General features: G+C 39.9%; 1 protein-coding gene across 8 annotated transcripts in view; it reads left to right on the top strand.

Annotated features, from left to right (window-relative positions):
- The window catches only part of LOC105463413 (SMAD family member 1), a 77,488-nt gene extending 72,082 nt beyond the window's left edge, over positions 1-5,406 (top strand). For all 8 annotated transcript variants that reach the window (XM_071092973.1, XM_011710481.3, XM_011710480.3 and 5 more), the window contains 2 exons: positions 20-276; positions 4,025-5,406. In XM_071092973.1, coding sequence (XP_070949074.1) covers positions 20-276; positions 4,025-4,168 — 401 coding nt within the window. In that variant the 3' untranslated portion in view covers positions 4,169-5,406. The remainder of the gene's footprint in view (positions 1-19; positions 277-4,024) is intronic.
- The last annotated feature ends 18,820 nt before the right edge of the window (positions 5,407-24,226 follow it).

The raw sequence follows: 24,226 nt of genomic DNA, 5'->3' as shown, positions 1-24,226 counted from the left end.
ATGCTTTGTCTTCCAATAGGAGTTCATCTTTATTATGTTGGAGGGGAGGTATATGCCGAATGCCTTAGTGACAGTAGCATCTTTGTGCAAAGTCGGAACTGCAACTACCATCATGGATTTCATCCTACTACTGTTTGCAAGATCCCTAGTGGGTGTAGTCTGAAAATTTTTAACAACCAAGAATTTGCTCAGTTATTGGCACAGTCTGTGAACCATGGATTTGAGACAGTCTATGAGCTTACAAAAATGTGTACTATACGTATGAGCTTTGTGAAGGTAAGTGAACTCTGACTCCTCCATTTAGGGTCTAACATACTTTTGCTGTGCTTTTTTTTTTTTTTTTTTGGCAATACGTGAATCTATATCTTCTTGATAATATGTTCATATTAGCTGACTTATTATCTAGGCATTTTTAAACTGTAACAAGAGTGTCAATTATTAGGAAAATATCATAGGAACATAGGAGTACTTGTATTAAATATCAGTAGCTGTGGGTTTTAATAGCCTTTTCCTTATTCAGATAGCACCGCTTTAGCTATTGTATTACCAGTAGAATATGTTATGTTACATATTTAAAATATAATTTAAATACATGGTTGTTTTACAAGATCAGTTGAGTAAACATATCTTCCTTACTTTTCGTTCTTTGTTTTTAGTACTTTTATGATGGTAATGCTTGTTTTTGTTTCAAGAGTAAGGAAGTGATCTTTTTGTAAAAATTAAAGTTCATCACATTGGAAATTGTGTTTGGTCAGGTTTTTTTAGTGGTTTCAGTAAGCCTCATGATTTTCTTAACAATTCAAAAGTTAATAAGGTCCTTGCCCAAGATAAATAGATGCCTTAGCTCAAAGATTGCATTGTAAGGTTTGATGAGGGAGAAGGTTAAACACATTGCTCATAATAATTGATCTTTTTGCTCTCTCATCTTCTGCCTCTGAGAAATAAAAATTTTAGGATGCCATTGAAATCTAAAAAACCTTAAATGTCTGATTAGATTTCATGAGTCAGTGACTTATTCTAGTAACTGACCTGTCTCTGAATTCTCAAAAATAAGTTTCATCCTCTTGTACTTTGAGAAACAGAACTAATTATATATTTGAGTGAGGCAATTACCTTTTATGTCTTCTGTTCAGAAGCTCACCAAACTTGTTGTTAAACCTGTTTTGTAATGTATTTATTACTGAGGATAATTTTGGAGCCTTACTTGTTAATCATCCCTTAGATCAAAGGTACCTTTTCCTGAATATAATTACTTTTCCTACTTATTTAAAGCATCTTAGATTTTCAGTGTGTTCCCTTAGTGTTTGTTTTTGTTTGTTTGCTTGCTTGCTTCCTTTTTGCAGTGTACTTCAACAGTTATTTGTAGCTGAGTCTGGTACCTTGTTAGTATTAAGAAATTTTTTTTACCCTTTGAAGAGGTTGACCTATATGCTATGTACATATGGAGCTACAAAGACCTATCTTATTCATTATTAACATGTGCTGTTTAATTTTTGACTTAGCATTTGGCTCAAATGGTTTTTAAAATTAGAACAGTGACCTGCCAGAAGTGTTTTCGTTTATTGTTTTTATTGGTATGGAGGAAAGAACAACTCTTGAGAGTCGAGGTGCAGTTTCCAGTTTTTTTTCTGCCATTTTAACTGTGTGATTAAGGCAGATTTCTTCTCTGGTTCTCGTCTTTATTATCTTTGAAATGGGGGTGGATGGAGTTGAGAACTGTGGTAATTATTATTAAGGTCCCTTAGTGAGTCTATTATTGAAGGACCACTCTAGGAGAATTTATGACTTTAATGTTCCAATTAGCTTCCTGCTCAAACTCATTTCTTATTGTTTATCCAATCAATGTTCATTATTTTACTTTTGTACAGTTTTAATAATTTACTTTTACACAAGTAAAAACAACTTTTACACTAATAAAAGTATTTATAATGCAAAGTTATGCATTCAAAATTTATTAGATTTTATTCGTTCAGCAGATATTTTAGCACTATTTCAGAGAAGTAATACAAAGATGAAAAAGCACCTAAAGTCTCTATTATCAAGATCCTTATGCTCTAGTATATCTTTAATTATAATCTGATAAGCACTAGAATGGAGAATTATACAAGATATAATGAACTTAGCCTGGAAGTTGGATTTAGAGAGCCGAAGGTAAACAATATTTAAAAATCCTGCTGAATGTTAAAGAGAAACTGTTTATCATATATTAGCAACAAAAAATGTGCACACTGTTTTTACAGAACTGTTCTTTATTATATGGACTGCACACTTTATCCTCTCCCACTCAACATTTTAAAGAAATTGTAACAGAAGATTTTACTAACAGTAGCCAATCTTGAGCTGTTTTCAAAATGATCATTTTTGGATGTTAACATAAAACATATTTTATAAATTATTTGTACTTTAAACTCTATGTCTGAAAAGTCCAAGTCAGCTCAGCTGAACACATATTTATAGAGCTTCTGCCTTCTGTCGTTATGCTATATATCGGAGGTAAAGATAAATTCCTGCCTTCAAAGATGTTGATATCTGATGGAGGAAACCTGCACATAAGCCTGTAAATTAAATTTAGGAGTTTGTTTATATTTACAAACGCATGAGTGTACGCACATCTATGTAGATACATATATCTATATAGATGTAGTTTATACAAGTTTTGATGTTCGGATACATTTCCTTTTCTTTCTTTCTTTTTTTTTTTTTTTTTTTTTTTAAGACAGAGTCTTGCTCTGTCGCCCAGGCTGGAGTGCAATGGTGTGATCTCGGCTCACTACAACCTCCGCCTCCCAGGTTCAAGCAATTCTCCTGCCTCAGGCTCCCGAGTAACTGGGATTACAGGCGTGTGCCACAGCACCCGGCTAATTTCTGTATTTTTAGTAGAGTCAGAGTTTCGCCATGTTGGCCAGGCTGGTCTCAAACTCCTGACCTCAAGTGATCCACCTGCCTGAGACAGAGTCTTGCTCTGTCACCCAGGCCGGAGTGCAGTGGTGTGATCTTGACTCGTGGTAACCTCCGCCTCCTGGATTCAAGTGATTCTCATGCCTAAGCTTCCCAAGTAGCGGGGATTACAGGGATACACCACCACACCTGGCTACTTTTTATATTTTTAGTAGAGATGGGGTTTCACCATGTTGGCCAGGCTGGTCTGGAGCTCCCGACCTCAGGTGATCTGCCCGTCTCGGACTCCCAAAGTGCTGGGATTACAGGTGTGAGCCACCGCACCTGGCCCCAGATCTATTTCTTAAAACTACTGGAGTAGATAGGTAGCAGAAATAAATAGAACCCAACCTTCTCTGATACTTCTCATGAAACAGTGACTAAAGGATTAATCATTGTCCATCCCCACCAGTGAGTTTTTGATCTTTGCAGTAGCAGTTACTTTTCTCTTTTTCATAGTGACTTTATTCTGTGGAACTCTACTGTCTTAATGCAGTAGTTCTGACAAGCTACCTTCTTGTACAAATGAATGATAGAATGTATTGATTCATGGCAATGGCTAGGTGTCAATAATAGCTTTTTGGATACTTAAATGTACTCCTGCCCGTTTTGCTTAGAGATTGAAAGATCAAGAGCTGTGTGTTGATAGGAGGCTGATTCAGTGGCCGAATAAGGAAGAAATTGAATGTCAGTCTGTCTAGCATAGCTTGTTTTATTTTCTTGATAAAATGAGAATTTAATAATAGCTATTACATTACTATCAGAAATGGGCAATTAAAATAAAAGTTTTACAGTGCCTTTATTAAGACAACTTTATAATGTATTTTAAAATCTTCATTCCTCAAGACTGGTAATTCTTATTGGAATCCTTGGATGGACCCTGGGGAGCTAACATCCATCCTTTGAAATTGCCTGCCAAATTATATGTGTGTTTGTATATGTGTGTTTTCTTCTCCCCGGCGGCGGGGGGCAGGGAGGAAAGATGCATAGCTTTAATCAGAGTCTTGGTTATGTGAACCCTTCTTACTTAATAAGTTTAACCACTGAGTTAAAACAAGTTAAATGACCTCCAGTATGTTTTTCCTAGGGCTGGGGAGCAGAATACCACCGCCAGGATGTTACTAGCACCCCCTGCTGGATTGAGATACATCTGCACGGCCCCCTCCAGTGGCTGGATAAAGTTCTTACTCAAATGGGTTCACCTCATAATCCTATTTCATCTGTGTCTTAAATGGCCCCAGGCATCTGCCTCTTGAAAACTATTGAGCCTTGCATGTACTTGAAGGATGGATGAGTCAGACACGATTGAGAACTGACAAAGGAGCCTTGATAATACTTGACCTCTGTGACCAACTGTTGGATTCAGAAATTTAAACAACAAAACAAAACAAAAAAACCCACCTTGGTAACATACTGTTGATATCAAGAACCTGTTTAGTTTACATCGTAACATTCTATTGTAAAATCAAACTAAAATGCAGACTTTTAGCAGGACTTTGTGTATAGTTAAAGGAGAAATGGCCAAGCCAGGGACAAATTGTCTATTAGAAAATGGTCCTAAGAGATTCTTTGGTGTTTGGCACTTTAAGGTCATCGTTGGGCAGAAGTTTAGCATTAATAGTTGTTCTGAAACGTGTTTTATCAGGTTTAGAGCCCATGTTGAGTCTTCTTTTCATGGGTTTTCATAATATTTTAAAACTATTTGTTTAGCGATGGTTTTGTTTGTTTGTTTTCAGTAAAGGTTAGTCTTGATGATATACATAATAATCTTTCTAAAATTGTATACTGACCATACTTGCTGTCAGAATAATGCTAGGCATATGCTCTTTCCTAAATACGTATGTACAGAGTATTTGGAAGTTAAGAATTGATTAGACTAGTGAATTTAGGAGTATTTGAGGTGGGTGGGGGGAAGAGGGAAATGACAACTGCAAATGTAGACTATACTGTAAAAATTCAGTTTGTTGCTTTAAAGAAACAAACTGATATCTGAATTTTGCTGTGTTTCCATTTTTTAGAGATTTTTATCATTTTTTTCTCTCTCTTTTGGCATTCTTTTATCTCATGCTCTTCAAAAGGCAGTTCTGCAGCTGGTTAATTCATGTAACTGTGAGAACAAATGAATAATTCCTGCTATTCTGAAATTGCTTACATGTTTCAATACCAGTTATATGGAGTGCTTGAATTTAATAAGCAGTTTTTACGGAGTTTACAGTACAGAAATAGGCTTTAATTTTCAAGTGAATTTTTTGCCAAACTTAGTAACTGTTAAATATTTGGAGGATTTAAAGAACATCCCAGTTTGAATTCATTTCAAACTTTTTAAATTTTTTTGTACTATGTTTGGTTTTATCTTTCTTCTGTTAATCTTTTGTATTCACTTATGCTCTTGTACATTGAGTACTTTTATTCCAAAACTAGTGGGTTTTCTCTACTGGAAATTTTCAATAAACCTGTCATTATTGCTTACTTTGATTAAAAATTTGTCATTTCCTTTGTTCACCTACTAGATTTTAGGATCAGTAAAGTTTGCTACCCTTCTGAGAGTTTTTTTCTTAAATATCCTCCACCAAACATGAGTGAAATTACTATTTCAGAGACTGGACACAGCAGCATGAAGAGACTGGAGCCAATTTCAGTCACAAAACACAGGAGATGTACACCTTTAAAAATTAAGAAAAACTACAAAAATCTTACGTGTATGAACTTTTTAATTTTAGAAATTATAGCAACAGCACTTGTTGGTTAGTACCAGGCAGTCAACCAAAGCAACAATTTCTAAACTTCAGATGAAGATACAAGCGTGACTGTGGGAGGAGGTAATAAAGGGGGAGGGATGAGAACTCACAGTGCAGCAGATGACGACTACCTTTGCAGTCAGTCTACTTAAGGCTGGGATGATCCCAACACTACCCATTCCCCCACAAAAAAGTTTCCCAATGAGGGACACAGATTGAAGGACACTTAGATTATTTCCTGCCCCAATAGATGCCATTCTTTCTCCTTTACATTTTTGTGTATCTTTCCTGGAGTGTGTTTATGAGACCTGAAATTTAAGGACCCTCCCTTTTTAAACCTGGTTTCAAAGAAAAGAATGCCTTTTTCACCCCCAAAATACAACATTTATTCCCTAAACTATGACCAAGCAAAAATTTCTACAGCTGCTTTTTGTGTCCAAAAAACAATGATATAAGTAGAGAAATCCCCAGACAGAAGTCCTACATTGTAACACAAATTCACGCACATCTTTGCTGGGTCACTTAACTTCTGTGAATCTCTGTTTCTTCATTTGTCAAGTGGAAATAATGTAGTTGTGACTTGTCACAAAATTGAGGTGCAGATGCCTTAAAAACGCATCTGCCATGCAAGTGTGGGAATCAGTTGAACTCTCCCATACGTTCTATTTTCCACTTACCTAAGTCATTTCAAGCACAGGCGATCTAGATAATAGTGATTGGTGAGATAAAATCAAAGTTGATATTTAAACTATTAGCCTTAACAATGAAGTAAAGAGATAAAGAGCTCAGGCTAGGATTCCTCATCCTTTTCCTAGTGAAAAGCCATTTTTGAGTTCCCATGGTTGCCTGGTGGGACAGTTATGCAAGTTGTTAGTTGGGTGTAGCAATGCTGGTAGCCAGCTTGAAGTTCTATCAGATAAAACATCAGGATCATCCAGTAGATTGAAATCTCCTGGTTGGGACCTGTGGCGTTTGCAACATGGTGCATAAGTAGGTCCTTCATGGTTAAGTGCAACTCTTATGTATTTTTGGTGAAATCTTAGGAAGACCATTGTCATCAGCCATAGGAGGCTATAAGTCTCTTGGAAAGGTTTAATTAAAGGAATGAAAAAAATCAACTATTAGAAGTGGAGGGCCCTAGAGCTCTTGCGTCATTCTTCATTTAATAGTATTTGACTTCCATCAAGTTTTTTAGTTTTTCTTCACCTGTTTCCTTATCTGTAAAATGGAGACAAGCCTACCTCCTGGGGTTATCATGAAGATTAAGCTGATACATGCAAAGCAGTTAGAACCTCTCAATAAGTGTTAATACAGCCAGCTAAATCTGGCTGGGAAGACACCTGAAAGGAATTTTATTCAAGAGAGTTTGGTGAAGACCTACTTACCTTTGAAGTATTTAATAAACACAGTGGAAGATTTATCTTTGAAGAACTCAGAGTCTAGAGAGAGAAACCTGGAGAAAACTAGCAATGCTTGAGTGCCTAACCTGTTGTTTTCCAGGACTCTGCAAGGGGTTCCCAAACATTGTCTGTCATCCTCCCAAGGACATATGAGATACTACTCTGTCCCCAACTCCTTATGGCATTTTTCTTTCTTTCTTTCGAGATGGAGTTTCACTCTTGCTGCTCTGGCTGGGTTGCAATGGCGTGATCTCAGCTCACCGCAACCTCCACCTCCCAGATTCAAGTGATTCTCCTGCCTCAGCCTCCCAAGTGGCTGGGATTACAGGCATGTGCCACTATGCCCAGTTAATTTTGTATTTTTAGTAGAGATGGGATTTTCCCATGTTGGTCAGGCTGGTATTGAATTCCTGACCTCAGGTGATCAGGCCACCTCAGCCTCCCAAAGTGCTGAGATTACAGGTGTGAGCCACTGCACCCGGCCACCATTTTTCTTACAAATGAGGAAATTTAACTCAGAAGCTAAGGAAGTTGCCCAAAGTCACCTAGCTAGTTGGTGTGGAAATCAGAGCTTCAATTCAGATCTGACTTTAAAATCTAGAGTTAATTCTATTAAATACTATATTCTTTCTCTTGTGAGTTTACAGTCATATGTACTTACTATAAAATAAAGCAGAATGAAGAGCACAGAGGGAAGAAGTAGTTAAGACTTGGTTGACTGGAGATCAGTGGAGTTTTTACAGCGGAAGTGTCATTTAAGATTGAGCTTTAATCATGGGAAGCATTTTGATAATTGGAGGAACTCGTGGGCAGGAGAAGACTCCAAGATAGATACCTGTTGTTTGCCATGCCCCAGCATCTACCCCCCAGTTTTTAAAGATGTGCCTTCCAGCCTCAGGGTGACTGGGATTTATCATACTGCATGACATATCACCTCTGGCCAGTGTTGGATGGAACCTGCTCTTTGGGAATTCTGGAGCTGGAAATAAAGTCTCTGTGTGGCTGAAGATACAGTAAACCTTGTGAATTGTCCCCTGTCCTCTCACCTGCTATATGGGCTGGAGACGAGAAAGAAGAGAGAATTCTCAGGGCATCCAGCGTCCTGGGTCTAGGATTTACCAAGACCTGCCACATTTCTGTTCTTTGCTATCCTACCCCACCTCCCTTTTGCTTAATGTGGTTTCATTTGGATTTTTGTTCCTTAGAAGCAAATGAGGATTAAGTAATACTGTATGTAACTATTTGACTGTTTAAAAAAAAAAAGATAGATCCTTTTTTAAATAGATCATTTTCTTTTAACCAAAATAATACTTGTTCACGAAAGATTTTTAAAGTATGGGATAAAAAAGCGGAGTCACGCAGCGGAAGCATGCTGGACCCATAAAGTAAGGGATGAACAAAAAGAAGAAACCTAAAATCACCTGTATTAACCCATGATAATTAAATTAGTTTATCCTTGAACTAGGTCATGATAACCTGGCATAGAGGTAGCACGCTATAGGAAATGCAAATCTAGAGGTTAGTTGGATCACCTGCTTAGTAAAGAGATGATGATTGACTCCATTTTTTAAGCAGTTACTGAGTACCAATCCTGTGTCAGCCACTGTGGTGGGTGATAAAAGTGAACAAATCTCAGCCCTGCCCTCAAGGGGCCTGAACTCTAATGGGAAAGACAGACAAATAAATAGACTGATGGCACAGTGCCATGATAGCAAGGAGCACAGAACGGTACATAACCCAGACAGGAGTAAGGGGGAAATTCTCAGAGGAGACAGTGCCTCAGAGCTGAGTCTTGCTGTGCTAATAGGTATTACACGGCAAGGGATGGGAAGAGGGAAATGTGTACCAGGCAGAAAATAAGGCAAGACTGTTGGGAACCACCGGTAATTCTGGGTAGCTGGAATGTAGGACAATTCTATGCAATGGTAAGTAAGAGAATGGAGAGGTAGGAAGGGGCCAAGCCATTAACAATCTTGTGTATATTCTGCTAAGAAATGGGATGTTCCCCAAAGATTTTAGCTCCTCGGGATCTCAACCCAAGGATCAAATAGAACAGGGGCCAGGAGAAAACCAACAGCCAACCATACACGTAAGGAGGAGAAAGGAGCTAACAAAGAGTGGGAAATAATCATGGAAGCCAAGGGAGGCATTTCAACAAGCAGGGCTTGATTTACAATATAGAGAAGGATGGAACTTAGAAGAAGTTTACACTTAGTAACTAGGAAGTCTTTGATAACCTTAAAGTTTTGTAGGAGTGGGGCATAAAGCCAAATTACAAGGGACTAAAAGGAAGGGGAGCATCACACACCGGGTCCTATTGTGGGGAGGGGGCAGGGGGGAAGGGATAGCATTAGGAGATATACCTAATGTAAATGATGAGTTAATGGGTGCAGCACACCAACATGGTACATGTATATATATGTAACAAACCTACACGTTGTACACATGGACCCTAGAACTTAAAGTATAATAATAAAAAAAAAAAACCAAGGAAAGAGTTTTTTTCTTTTGTGAAGATGAGGTCTCACTATGTTGCCCAGGCTGGTCTCAAATTCCTAGGCTCAAGTGATCCTCCCACCTCAGCCTCCCAAAGTGGTGAGATTACAGGCATGAGCCACTGTGCCCAGCTCAAAAGCATTTTGATTCTAGAAAAGTTTATTGGTAAGAAGGACGCAAAGAGAATAGAATGAGGTGACTGGAGAGATAAGTAGTTGTGGAGAGAGACTCTGTTAGAACAAGGAGCTATGCACATGCCTGTTCGATGATGTCTGCCTCCTTGGTGAGGTCATCCACTCAAAGGGGACTAAGACTGGTTGAAGAACAGAAAGGTCAGAGCAGCCACTATGAAGAGAGGAGTCCACTAGTAATAAACCAAAGCACTGTCAAGAAGTATCAGTGTGCATGGCAAAGGTTGGATGATAGGACCTCGAGGTGGATTCAGTCCACATAATCATACAAAGTCTCTGGAATTTGGGGACTAAATCAGAGAAAAAGAATGGTAAAGTGCTTAGAGTTGGAGGATCGGCAAAGCAGTCCTGGGGAAATTCTGTCAGACTAATGACCATCATTGGAATGATGGCCTATGTGGAGCAGGCTAAGAATCAAACTAGGAACAAGAAGCCAAAGGGAGTTGCTGGGAAGCTGAGATGACAGCAAAGAGTGCATTCAGTGTGAGTGTCCACAGTCTTCAGTCATTACTTCCTCCCAGAGAAATGTGAGAAGACAAGCATCTTGAAATTCTCAGAAATAATGAATCCTGAACCAAGGCCATTTCACAAGGGTTGCTAATATAGATCAGAGTTGTGAAAGTCATTGGAGGAGAGGAAAATCAAGGAACCAAGAAGTAGACTGAGAGGAGTGAAGTGTTTTTGCTCCTCCTTGCATCACCAGGTAGTGCCTAACTCACAGTAGGCTTTCAGTAAAGAATGAGTGAATGATATTGTCTAGCCTCATAGACATTTGAGTTACCTATGGTGATACAGGAGGCACTGTGAAGGTTACAGTGAATTAGGGAAAGGGAGGGGCAGAGCCACTGTAGTAAAGAAACAAAAGTTAAACTATCAACAATTCAGAACAAGGGTCTGAAAAGGAAGATACATGAGAAAGAAAATCAGGGCAAATCAGCAACGTCTGTCATCCTGGGATCAGAATGGTCTTCCCCATGCTTGGCAGAGGCAGGTATTATACCAGAGCTCAGCAGACATTCATCTTCTGTCTTGTGTATCTTTTAAAGATTCCCTATACCTGAGGTTGTAGAAGGATTTCTGAAGAATTTCTAACTGACGTCACAGAGGCTGTGGTACTGTTAAATAAAGTAGGAACTCAAGAAAGAGGAAACAAGTGTGGGGTGAAGAAAATTAGGTTGGTGAAGCACACTGGCTGAGAATTCCCAGGCTCTTGAGAGTCTCCTTCTTTCTCATATTTCAGGTATGAACTAGTTGCTTCCCATGTGTTACTATGTCAGTAATAATATGCAGAATAAGAGCACACCCAGCAAGTGGAATGAATGGAATGTAGTGAGAAGGTCATAGAGAGAATAGCAGGAAAGGAATATGGTGATGGGGATACAAGATCTTTTCATCTCAGCCAAACCTCTCTTCTTCCCAAAGCACACTGTATTTCTAGCCACAAGTGAAACAATAGTGAATCTCTGAAAAGCTCATTGTCTATTGCCAACTCTAGGGACCATGGGCATAGGACATTTGGTATTTCCTGGGCTGATATAATCATTTAGAACAGCAGGTATTTCTCAAAAGAATGTTTCATTTTATGCCTGCATTTTTGTAAACTACCAGGACTTATTAAAAAGAAATAATTTGCTGGGTGTCTTAAAAGTGTGCCAGATGTGGCCAGGCATAGTGGCTCATGCCTGTAATCCCAGTACTTGTAACCCAAGGCAGGTGGATCACTTGAGGCCAGGAGTTCAAGACCAGCTTGGTCAATGTGGTGAGACCCTGTCTGTACTAAAAAACATTAGCTGAGCATGGTGGCGCATGCCTGTAATCCCAGCTACTTGGGAGGCTGAAGTGGGAAAATTGCTTGAATCCAGGTGGCAGACGTTTCAGTGAGCCAAGATTGCGCCACTGCACTCCAGCCTGGGCAACAGAGCAAGACTCTGTCCAAAAAAAAGAAAAGAAAAGAAAAGAAAAGAGCCAGATTCAGGTTTCACCCAACATAAAAGATGAGCTATAGGCCACAATAATTGGTTTCTTTGTTACATGTACATGTGTTTGTTTTAACTTTTTCTGGGATAATTGGGATTGCACAAATTGTAGGCAATTTACTGAAAAGTCTACTTTTTATTGAGTCTGGTAACTGTGTACCATGTGTAGTTTCATAATTCTTAAGTGGTTTCTAAAGCAATGGTACCCCAAAGAGTGCTGTAGGGAAACCTCAGGCCTGCAGTTTTCAAGCACTGGGACTGTAAAACCACCTCAACAGATTTGGAAGCTCAGTGTTTGCAACTGAAAGGACATGATCTATTCAGACTAAATGTTGGCTGATAATTAAAAGGCAGGGAATTTCCATATTTAAAGCTTGAGGAAAGATGGCAAGATGGTTGACTAGACACAATCAGGAGGTATATCTGCCACTGAGAAACCAGGACATTGGGAAGACTGCCATATTTCTAACAGATCTTCAGAAGGAAGGCATTGAGAGTGAATGATGAGAAGACACAGATGCTGGGCTAAAGGGGGAGGAAGCTGGGAACCCTGCACGGGACCACCATACATTGGGACTTTGTCCTAGCCCCCAGTGACTCCTGGGGAAAGGGTGAGTTGAACAGGCAAGGAGCAACCCACTCTTACCATAGGCGTCCAGAATCCTGACAGCAGGAGACTCCATGACCACCATGGACACTTGAATTGACAAGGAGAGCTGCTCAGAGAAGTGGTAGGGGCAGAACTCCAGCTGATGCAGAGCCCACAGGGTTTTGTGCAGGAGCACATGTAGTTGAGCATAGCCAGGGATGCCCATGACCCTAAGTTCCACTCACTCCCACATGGGACTTTAACCCCAACAGAACTGTCAGGCCTGAACTCTGTAGGGTGATCCTGCCCATAAAATGGGGCCAGTCTGACCTGAGCACCCCTTAGTCTGGTGGCCTCTCCTGGTACCCCAGCCTGCCCATGCCCACTTGCAGTGCAGCCTCGGGTACCCAGGGAGCCTGGGGACCCACATCATGGTTCCTTTGCTGGAAGACCACACCTGACTGGAAGAGAGCTCCAGCAGAGCAGCTCCCACAGACACGCACCAGCCCATTCACACCCTTTCCTCACTGCAGCCTCCCCTGCACTGCTTTGCCTGCATGCATTCACACACAGCCACCCCCAACATCACTATGCCAGTGCACGTGTGCATCAGCAGACCTTGCTTCCTTTTCCTCACCAGCAGGCATGTGCATGTGCACCCTGTCATACCACTGCTGCTGGCACAAATGCACCCTGCCCCTTTCCCCCACCACACGGCCACTGCTGTCAGAGTGTTGGCAGACATGCAGCCTGCCAGCCATGCCCCAACCAGTGCCTCATCCCTGCACTGTCACTGCCACTGGTGCAAAACTAGGCACAGAAAACAGTGGACGTGCCCCCACCCTGGGTAGCCACCACTGCTGGTGTGAACGTGTGCAGAGGGCACATAGTACTATGCCCAACAGTGTCCTGCCCCCATGCTACCACCACCACTGGCAGGAATATATGCACAGTCACCAGCAGAATCCCTCACGTCCCCCACACCAGCACCTCTCAGCCATGCTGCCACCACTGATGTTGCAAATGCCCACACAGAGACAGGCACTTTGGTATCCACTAGCAACCTTCTGCAACCAATGAGCGTGTACCCCACCATGCTGCTGCTGCTGCTGCTGGCTTGTGCAAACAAGGATAGATACCACTGCTACTGCCCTACAAAGTGCTTTGGCTGGCACTACCCATTGGAGTGTTGTGACTAGCTTGTGACTAGCAGCCAGAGAACATGTCAGCCCCTCCAGTGCAGCACGTTTCTAACCTCAAGGAGCCAAAGAATAAAGCCAGGACCCAATACCAATCCCCCAGAGTCACAGCATGCAGTCTAGAAGTCCTGAGCTGAGGCCTGGCTCCCTAAAATCTTCCAGGAATGAAGCCAGTCAAATGAATCCACCTTATACCACAGTCAAACCCCCAAGGTCATTAAATAGGATAAATAAAATAAATAAAATAAAAATACCATAAAATAAATAAATAATAATAAATAAATAAAATAAAATAAAGATCATCCAAAGGACAGCAACTTTAAATACTGAGGAACATCAGCCCACAAAGATGAGGAAGAAACAGCACAAGAACTCTGACAGTTCGAAAGGCCAGAGTGCCTTCTTTCCTCAAATGACTGCACTAGTTCTCTAGCAAGGGTTCTTAACTTGGCTGAGATGACAGAAATGGAATTCAGAATATGGATAGGAACAAAGATGATTGAGATTCCCGAAAACATTGAAACCTAATTGAAGGAAGCCAAGAATCACAACAAAACGATACAGGAGCTGGCAGACAAAATGACCTATATAGAAAAGAATGTAACCAACCCAAGAAAGCTGGAGAAACACACTACAAGAATTTCATGATGTGATCACAAGTATTCAGAGCAGAATAGATCAAGATGAAAGATGAGGAAAGAATCTCAGAGCTTGAAGACTGGCTTTCTGAAATAAGACAGTCAGACAAGAATAAAGAAAAAAGAAAGAAAATAAACAAAACCTCCAAGAAACATGGAATTATGTAAAGAGACAAAGTCTATGATTCACTGGCATCACTGAAAGAGATGTGGAGAATGGAAGCAACTTAGAAAACATATTTCAGGATATCATCCATGAGAACTTCCTCAACCTAGCTAGAGAGGCGAATATTCAAATACAAGAAATGCAGAGAATTCCCTCGTGATATTTCACAAGAAGATCATCCCCAAGACACATAATCATCAGATTCCCCAAGGTCAAAATGAAAGAAAAATGTTAAAGGCAGTTAGAGAGAAAGGTCAGGTCACCTACAAAGGGAAGCCCATCAGACTAACAGTGGACCTCTCAGCAGAAACCCTCTAAGCCAGAAGAGATTAGGGGGCCACTACACAACATTATTAAAGAGAAGCAATTCCAACCAAGAACTTCATATCTGGCAAAAATAAGCTTCATAAGTGAAGGAGAAATAAGAGCCTTTTTAGACAAGCAAATGCTGATGGAATTCCTTACCACCAGACCTGTGTTACAAGAGCTCCTGAAAGAAGCACTAAATATGGAAATGAAAGACTATTACCAACCACTACAAAGACGTACTGGAAGTACACTTACCAGGAACACTGTAAAGCAACCAGACAAACAAGTCTGCAAAATAACCAGCTGACAACACAATGACAAGATCAAATCCAGATGTATTAATGCTAACCTTGAACATAAATGGATTGAATATCCCAATTAAAAGACACAGAGTGGCAAGCTGGATAAAGAAACAAGACCCAATGATATGCCATCTTCAGGAGAAGATATGCAATGACATCCGTAGGTTCAAAATAAAGAGATGGAGAAAAATCTAACAAGTAAACAGAAAAAAGTGGGGATTGTGATCCTAATTTCAAACAAAACATTTAAAACCAACAAATGATTTACAAAGACAAAGAATGGCATTGCATAATGGTAAAGGGTTCAATTCAACAAGACCTAACTATGCTAAATGTATATGATCCAACACAGGAGCACCCAGATTCGTAAAGCACGTTCTTAGAGACCTTCAAAGAGACTTAGACTCCCACACAAAAACTGTGGGAGACTTCAACACCTCACTAACAGTAGTAGACAGATAATCAAGACAGAAATTTAACAAAGATATTCAGGACGTAAACTCAACACTAGAACAAATGGACCTGATAGACACCTACAGAACTCTTTACCCCAAAACAACAGAATATAGATTCTTCTCATTGCCTCATGGTACCTACTCTAAAATCAATCACACAGTCGGACACAAAACACTCCTCAGCAAATGCAAAGCACTGATGTTATACCAACTACTCTTTTGGACCACAGTGCAATAAAAAAAGAAGTCCAGACTAAGAAAATCATTCAAAACTATACTATTACCTAGAAATTAAACAAGCTGTTCCTGAATGACTTTTGGGTAAATAATGAAATTAAGGCAGAAATCAAGAAGTTCTTCCAAACTAATGAGAACAAACACACAATATATCAGACTTTGGGACATAGCTACAGAAAATCTGCAGCACTAAATGCCCACATAAAAAAGTTAGAAATATCTCAAATTAACAAACTGACATTACAATTAAAATAATTAGAGAAGCAAGAGCACACCAACCCCAAAGCTAGCAGAAGACAAGAAACAACCAAAATCAGAGCTGGACTGAAGGAGATTGAGACAAGAAAAATCATTCAAAAGATCAATGAATCCAGGAGCTGGTTTTTTGAAAATAATAATAATAATAATAAGGTAGATAGACTGCTAGCTGGACTAATAAAAAAGAAAAAAAGAGACAATCCAAATAAACAGAATAAGAAATGGCAAAGGGGATGTTACCATTGACCCCACAAAAATACAAATAACCATGCACACAAACTAGAAAATCTAGAAGAAATTGATAAATTTCTGGACACATACACCCTCCCAAGACTGAAATAGGAAGAAATGGAATCCTTGAAAAGAACATAATGGGCTCCAAAATTGAATCAGTAATGAATAGCCTACCAACCAAAAAGCCCAGGACCAGATGGATTCACAGCAAAATTCTACCAGCTGTATAAAGAAGAGCTGGTACTATTCCTACTGAAACTACTCCAAAAAATTGAGGAGGAGGGACTCTTCCCCAACTCATTCTATGAGTTGGTACCATCTTGATGCCAAAACCTGACAGAGACACAACAAAAGAAAATTTCAGGCCAATATTCTTGAAAATAGATGCAAAATTCCTCAACGAAATACTAGCAAACCGAATCTAATGGCACATCAAAAAAGCTTAACCACCACAATAAAGTAGGCTTTATCCCTAAGATGCAAGGTTGGTTCAACATATGCAAATCAATAAATACGATTGATCACATAAACAGAACTAAAGACAAAACCACATGATTATCTCAATAAACTAGGTATTGAAGGAACATACCTCAATATAATAAAAGCCATCTATGACAAACCCACAACCAACATCATACTGAATTGGGCAAAAACTGGGAAAATTCACCTTGAAAATTGGCATATGACAATGATGCCCATAGCCACTCTCACCACTCCTATTCAGCATAGTATTGGAAGTCCTGGTCAGAGCAGTCAAGCAAGAAAAGAAATAAAGTGCATCTAAATAGGAAGAGGGAAAGTCAAACTATCCCTGTTTGCAGGTAACATGATTCTACCTAGAACACCACATAGTCTCAGCCCAAAAGTTCCTTAAGCTGATAAACAACTTCAGCAAAGTTTCCATAGACAAAATCAATATACAAAAAATCATTAGCATTCCTATATACCAACAATAGCCAAGCTGAGATCCAAATCAGGAACTGATCCCATTTACAATTACAACAAAAAGTATAACATACCTAGGAATACAGCCAGCCAGGGAGGAGAAAGATCTCTACAGTGAGGATTACAAAACACTGCTCAAGGACATCAGAGAAGACACAAACAAATGGAAAAACATTCTATGCACATGGGTAAGAAGAATCAATATTGTTAAAATGGCCATACTGCCCAAAGCAATTTACAGATTCAATATTATTCCTATCAAACTACCAATGACATTGTTCACAGAGCTAGAAAAACCTATTTTAAAATTCATATGGAACCAAAAAAGAGCCTGAATAGCCAAGGCAATCCTAAGCAAAAGGACAAAGCTGGAGGCATCACATTACCCAACTTCAAACTATACTACAGGACCACAGTAACCAAAACAGCATAGTACTGGTCCTAAAGCACACACATAGACCAATGGAACAGAATCAACGGCCCAGAAATAAAGCCACACACCTACAACCATCTGATCTTTGACAAAGCTGATGAAAATAAGCAATGGGGAAAGGATTTCTGATTCAATAAATGGTGCTGGGATAACTGGCTAGCTATATGCAGAAGACTAAAACTGGAGCTCTTTCTTATACCATAAAAAAATCAACTCAAGATGGATTAAAAACTTAAATGCAAAACTCAAAGCTATAAAAACGCTGGAAGACAATCTAGGCAATACCAACCTGAACATAGGAACTGGAAAAGATTTCATGATGAAGATGCCAAAAGCAATTGCAACAACAGCATTGACAAATGGGATCTAATTAAACTAAAATGCTTCTGCATAGCAAAAGAAACTATCAACAGAGTAAATAGACACCTGTAGAATGGGAGAAAATATTTGCAAACTATGCACCTGACAAAGGTCTAACATCCAGCATCTATGTGAAACTTTACAAGCAAATTTACAAGAGAAAATAACAAACAACCCCATTAAAAAGTGGGGCAAAGGACATGAACAGACACTTCTCAAAAAGAAGGCATGCATGCCACCAACAAGCATATTTTAAAAAGTTCAATATCACTGATTATTAGAGAAATGCAAATCAAAACCATAATGAGATACCATCTCACACCAGTCACAATGGCTATTATTAGAAAATAAAAAAAATAACAGATACTGGTGAGGTTACAGAGAAGATGAAATGCTTATACACCATTGGTGGGGGTATAAATTAGTTTCAAATATTGTGGAAAGTAGTGTGGCAATTCCTCAAAAAGCTAAAAACAGAACTCTCATTTAACCCAGCAATCCTACTGCGGGGTATATATCCAAAAGTATATAAACTATTCTATCATAAAGAGACATGCATGCATATGTTCACTGCATCACTATTCACAATAGCAAAGACACAGAATCAGCCTAAATGTACATCAATGATAGACTGGAGTTATTAGTCTGTTTTCATGCTGCTGATAAAGACATACTCAATAATGGGTAATTTACAAAGAAAAAGAGATTAACGGACTCATAGTTCCATGTGACTGGGGAAGCCTCATAATCATGGCAGAAGGCAAAAGGCATGTCTTACATGGTGGCAGGCAGGAGAGAATGAAAGCCAAGCAAAATGGGTCTCCCCTTATAAAACCATCAGATCTTGTGAAACTTATTAACTACCATGAGAATGGGGGAAACCGCCCCTTGTGATTCAGTTATCTCCCACCAGGTCCCTCCCACAATACGTGGGAATTATGGGAGCTAGAAGTCAAGATAAGATTTGGATGGGGACACAGCCAAACCATATCACTGGATAAAGAAAATGTGTTACATAACCCATGGAATACTATGCAGCCATAAAAAAGAACAAGATCACATCCTCTTCAGGAACATGGATGAAGCTGGAGGCCACTATCCTTAGCAAAATAACTCAGGAACAGAAAACCAAAGACCACATGTCTTCACTTATAAGTGGAAGCTAAATGATGAGAACACATGGACACAAAGAGGGGAACAACAGACACTGAGGCCTACCTGAGTGGAGGGGGGATGAGGAAGAGGATTAGAAAAAATAATTATTGGGTATTAGACTTAGTACCTGGGTGATGAAATAATCTGTACAACAAACCCCTGTGACATGAGTTTACCCATATAACAAACCTGGACATGTACCCTGAACCTAAAACAAAAGTTTTTAAAAAACAGTAAGAGAGGTTGGGCACGGTGGCTCATGCCTGTAATCCCAGCACTCTGGGAGCCCGAGGCAGGCGGATCACGAGGTCAGGAGATTGAGACCATCCTTTCCTGGCTAACACGGTGAAACTCCGTCTTTACTAAAAATACAAAGACAAAATTAGGTGGGCGTTGTGGTGTGTGCCTGTAGTCCCAGCTACTCGGGAGGCTGAGGCAGGAGAATGGTGTGAACCCAAGAGGTGGAGCTTGCAGTGAGCCAAGATCATGCCACTGCACTCCAGCCTGAGTGACAGAGCGAGATTCCGTCTCAAAAAAAAAAAAAAAAAAAAAGTAAGAGAAAATAATACAAATAAAAAAATAAAATTAAAGCTTAGGAGCATTGTCTTTAAGAAAAACTTTGTGAAAACCTGAGAATTTGTAAATTTCCCCTTGATCCAAAAAACAAGTATATCGAAATAACATGGCTCTCTTTATCTATAAACGTAGACAATTTTTTAAATGGAGTGGAAAGAAAGAAAAGAAATTTCAACAGTGCTCCTTGTTACTCTAGGATTATAAACCCTGTGAGAACATGAGAGAGAACATTTTCTTTTTAAAAACAAACAAAAAACACCTCTTATTTATTTATTTATTTATTTTTCAGATGGAGTCTCATTGTCACCCAGGCTGCAGTGCAGTGGCATGATCTCAGCTCACTACAGCCTCCACCTTCTGGGTTCAGGTGATTTTCCTGCCTCAGCCTCCTGAGTAGATAGGATTACAGGCATGCACCACCATGCTCGGCTAATTTTTGTATTATTATTATTATTATTATTACTGCTTAGTAGAGACGGGGTTTCACCATGTTGGCCAGGCTGGTCTCAAACTCCTGACCTCAAATGACCCACCGGCCTCGGCCTCCCAAAGTGCTGGGATTATCGGCGTGACCTACCACGCCTAGCTGGAGAGAGAACATTTTCATCTTTGCTTTGGTCTTGTGTCTGACAGAGACTACAGAAGAGTCACCTACACCTAATTTTCATCCCATGGATTTTGAATTATACTGCAGATGTAATGGCTAGGAGTGGGTACTGAGTTATATAGACTTCCCAGCTCTACCATTTTCTAGCTAGGTCATCTCAGACAAGTGAATTAATCCCTGAGCTTTAGTCTCATTATCTGTAAAATGGAAAAATAACAGTCACTCTCTCATAAGTGAGGTCGTAATGGTGTGATGCACATTAAATACTTGCACAGAGCCACACAGTAAGTGCTTAATAGTGGCTTGGCTGCAATGGTCATGGTGACCTAGAGGGGTTCATTAATACAGGTCTAGTGTATACAAAATAAGTGGAGGTGGTAGGGTTTTCAGTATTCCTGAGATATGAGAGTTGACTTGAAACCCAGTAAGAATTTTTTAAATCCCCATAACAATAATAAGCGTTATGGTAAAGAAAAGAAGAAAAAAAGAGGTCTGATCCAAGATGACCAAATAGGAACAGCTCTGGTCTTCAACTCCCAGCATGATTGACGCAGAAAATGGGTGATTTCTGCATTTGCAATTGAGGTACCTTTTTCATCTCTTTGGGACTGGTTGGACAGTGGGTGCAGCCCATGGAGGGTGAGCCAAAGCAGGGCAGGGCGGTACCTCACCCAGGAAGTGCAAGGGGTTGGGGGATTTCCCTTTCCTAGCCAAGGGAAGCCACAACAGACTGTACCTGGAAAATCAGGACACTTCTGCCCAAATAACTGCACTTTTCCCAAGGTCTTAGCAACCGGCAGACAAGGAGATTCTCTTCTGTGCCTGGCTCGGTGGGTCCTACACCCATGGAGCCTTTCTCACTGCTAGTGCAGCAATGTAAGATCGAACTGCAAGGCAGCAGCCTGGCTGGGGGGAGGGGCATCCGCCATTGCTGAGACTTGAGTAGGTAATCAAAGCGGCCCAGGTGCAGCCCACCTCAGCTAAGTCAGGCCTACTGCCTCTATAGACTCCACCTCTGTTGGCAGGGCATAACTGAACAAATGGCAGCAGACAACTTCTGCAGACTTACACAGCCCTGTCTGACAGCTCTGTAGAGGGCAGTGGTTCTCCCAGCATGGTGTTTGAGCTCTGAGAACAGACAGACTGTGTCTTCAAGTGGGTCCTACCTGGGAGACACTTCACAGTAGAGGCTGACAGACACCTCATATAAGTGGGTGCCCCTCAGGATAGAACTTCCAGAGGAAGAAATAGGCAGCAATATTTGCTGTTCTGCAATATTTGCAGTTCTGCAGCCTACACTGGTGATACCCAGGCAAACAGGATCTGGAGTGGACCTCCAGCAAACTCCAATGGACTGGCAGTTGAGGGACCTGACTGTTAGAAGGAAAACTAACAAATAGAAAAGAATAGCATCAACATCAACAAAAAAGGACATCTACACCAAAACCCCATCTGTAGGTCACCAACATCAAAGACCAAAGGCAGATAAAACCACAAAGATGGGGAGAAACCAGAGCAGAACAGCTGAAAATTCTAAAAACCAGAGTGCCTCTTCTCCTCCAAAGGATCGCAGCTCCTTGCAAGCAACAGAACAAAGCTTGACGGAGAATGGCTCTGATGAGTTGACAGAAAGAGGCTTCAGAAGGTCGGTAATAACAAACTTCTCCGAGCTAAAGGAGCATGTTCTAACTCATCATAAGGAAGCGAAAAACCTTGAAAAAAGGTTAGACGAATGGCTAATTAGAATAAACATTGTAGAGAAGACCTTAAATGACTTGATGGAGCTGAAAACTAGGGCACGAGAACTTTGAGATGCATGCACAATCTTCAATAGCTGAGTCAATCAGATGGAAGAAAGGGTATCAGTGATTGAAGATCAAATTAATGAAATACATCGAGAAGACAGGTTTAGAGAAAAAAGAGTAAAAATAGATGAACAAAACTTCCAGGAAATATGTGACTATGTGAAAAGACAAAATCTATGTTTGATTTGTATACCTGAAAGTGATAAGGAGACTGGAACCAAGTTGTAAAACACTCTTCAGGATATTATCCAGGAGAACTTCCCCAACCTAGCAAGGCAGGCCAACATTCAATTCAGGAAATACAGAGATCACCACAAAGATACTCATCGAGAAGAGCAACCCCAAGACACTTAATTGTCAGATTTACCAAGGTTGAAATGAAGGAAAAAATGGTAAGGGCAGCCAGAGGAAATGGTCAGGGTACCCACAAAGGGAAGCCCATCAGACTAACAGCAGATCTCTAGGCAGAAACCCTACAAGCCAGAAGAGAGTGGGGGCCAATATTCAACATTCTTAAAGACAAGAATTTTCAACCCAGAATTTCATATCCAGCCAAACTAAGTTTCCTAAGTGAAGGAGAAATAAAATCCTTTACAGACAAGCAAATGTTGAGAGATTTTGTCACCACCAGGCCTTACAAGAGCTCCTGAAGGAAGCACTAAATATGGAAAGGAACAACTGGTACCAGCCACTGCAAAAACATGCCAAATTGTAAAGACCATTAATGCTAGGAAGAAACTGCATCAACTAACGAGCAAAATAACCAGCTAACATCATAATGACAGGATCAAATTCACACATAACAATATTAACCTTAAATGTAAATGGGCTAAATGCTCCAATTAAAAGATACAGACTGGCAAATTGGATCAAGAGTAAAAACCCATCAGTATGCTGTATTCAGGAGACCCATCTCGAGTGCAGAGATACATAGGCTAAAAATAAAGGGTTGGAGGAAGATCTACCAAGCATATGGAAAACTAAAAAAAAGCAGGGGTTGCAATCCTAGTCTCTGATAAAACGGACTTTAAACCAACACAGATCAAAAGAGACAAAGAAGGCCATTACATAATGGTAAAGGGATCAATTCAACAAGAAGAGCTAACTAACCTAAATATATAGGCACCCAATACAGGAGCACCCAGATTCATAAAGCAAGTCCTCAGAGACCTATAAAGAGACTTAGACTCCCAAACAATAATAATGGGAGACTTTAACACCCCACTGTCAATATTAGACAGATCAATAAGACAGAAGGTTAACAAGGATATCCAGGACTTGAACTCAGCTCTGCACCAAGCAGACCTAATAGACATCTATAGAACTCTCCACCCCAAATCAACAGTATATACATTCCTCTCAGCACCACATCGCACTTATTCTAAAATTGACCATATAATTGAAAGTAAAGCACTCCTCAGCAAATGTATAAGAACAGAAATTATAACAAACTGTCTCTCAGACCACAGTGCAATCAAATTAGAATTCGGGATTAAGAAACTAACTCAAAACCACACAACTACATGGAAACCGAACAACTTGCTCCTGAATGACTACTGGGTAAATAACAAAAAGAAGGCAGAAATAAAGATATTCTTTGAAACTAATGAGAACAAAGACACAATGTACCAGAATCTCTGGGACACATTTAAAGCAGTGTGTAGAGGGAAATTTATAGCACTAAATGCTCACAAGAGAAAGCAGGAAACACCTAAAATCAACACCCTAACATCACAATTAAAAGAACTAGAGAAGCAAGAGCAAACACATTCAAAAGCTAGCAGAAGGCAAAAAATAACTAAGATCAGAGCAGAACTGAAGGAGACAGAGACACAATAACCCTTCAAAAAATCAATGAATCCAGGAGCTGGTTTTTTGAAATTATCAACAAAATTAATAGACTGCTAGCAAGACTAATAAAGAAGAAAAGAGAGAAGAATCAAATAGATGCAATAAAAAATGACAAAGGGGATATCACCACCAATCCCACAGAAATACAAACTACCACCAGAGAATACTATAAACACCTTTACACAAATAAACTAGAAAATATGGAAGAAATGGATACATTCCTGGACACATACACCCTCCCAAAACTAAACTAGGAAGAAGTTGAATCTCTGAATAGATCAATAAGAGGCTCTGAAATTGAGGCAATAATTAACAGCCTACCAACCAAAAAAAAATCCAGGACCAGATGAATTCACAGCGAATTCTACC

The sequence above is a fragment of the Macaca nemestrina genome, chromosome 3 (assembly GCF_043159975.1).
Source record: "Macaca nemestrina isolate mMacNem1 chromosome 3, mMacNem.hap1, whole genome shotgun sequence".
Classification (NCBI taxonomy): domain Eukaryota; kingdom Metazoa; phylum Chordata; class Mammalia; order Primates; family Cercopithecidae; genus Macaca; species Macaca nemestrina.
Note: the sequence above shows the minus strand (reverse complement) of the source record. Positions and strands in the feature narration are given on the sequence as shown.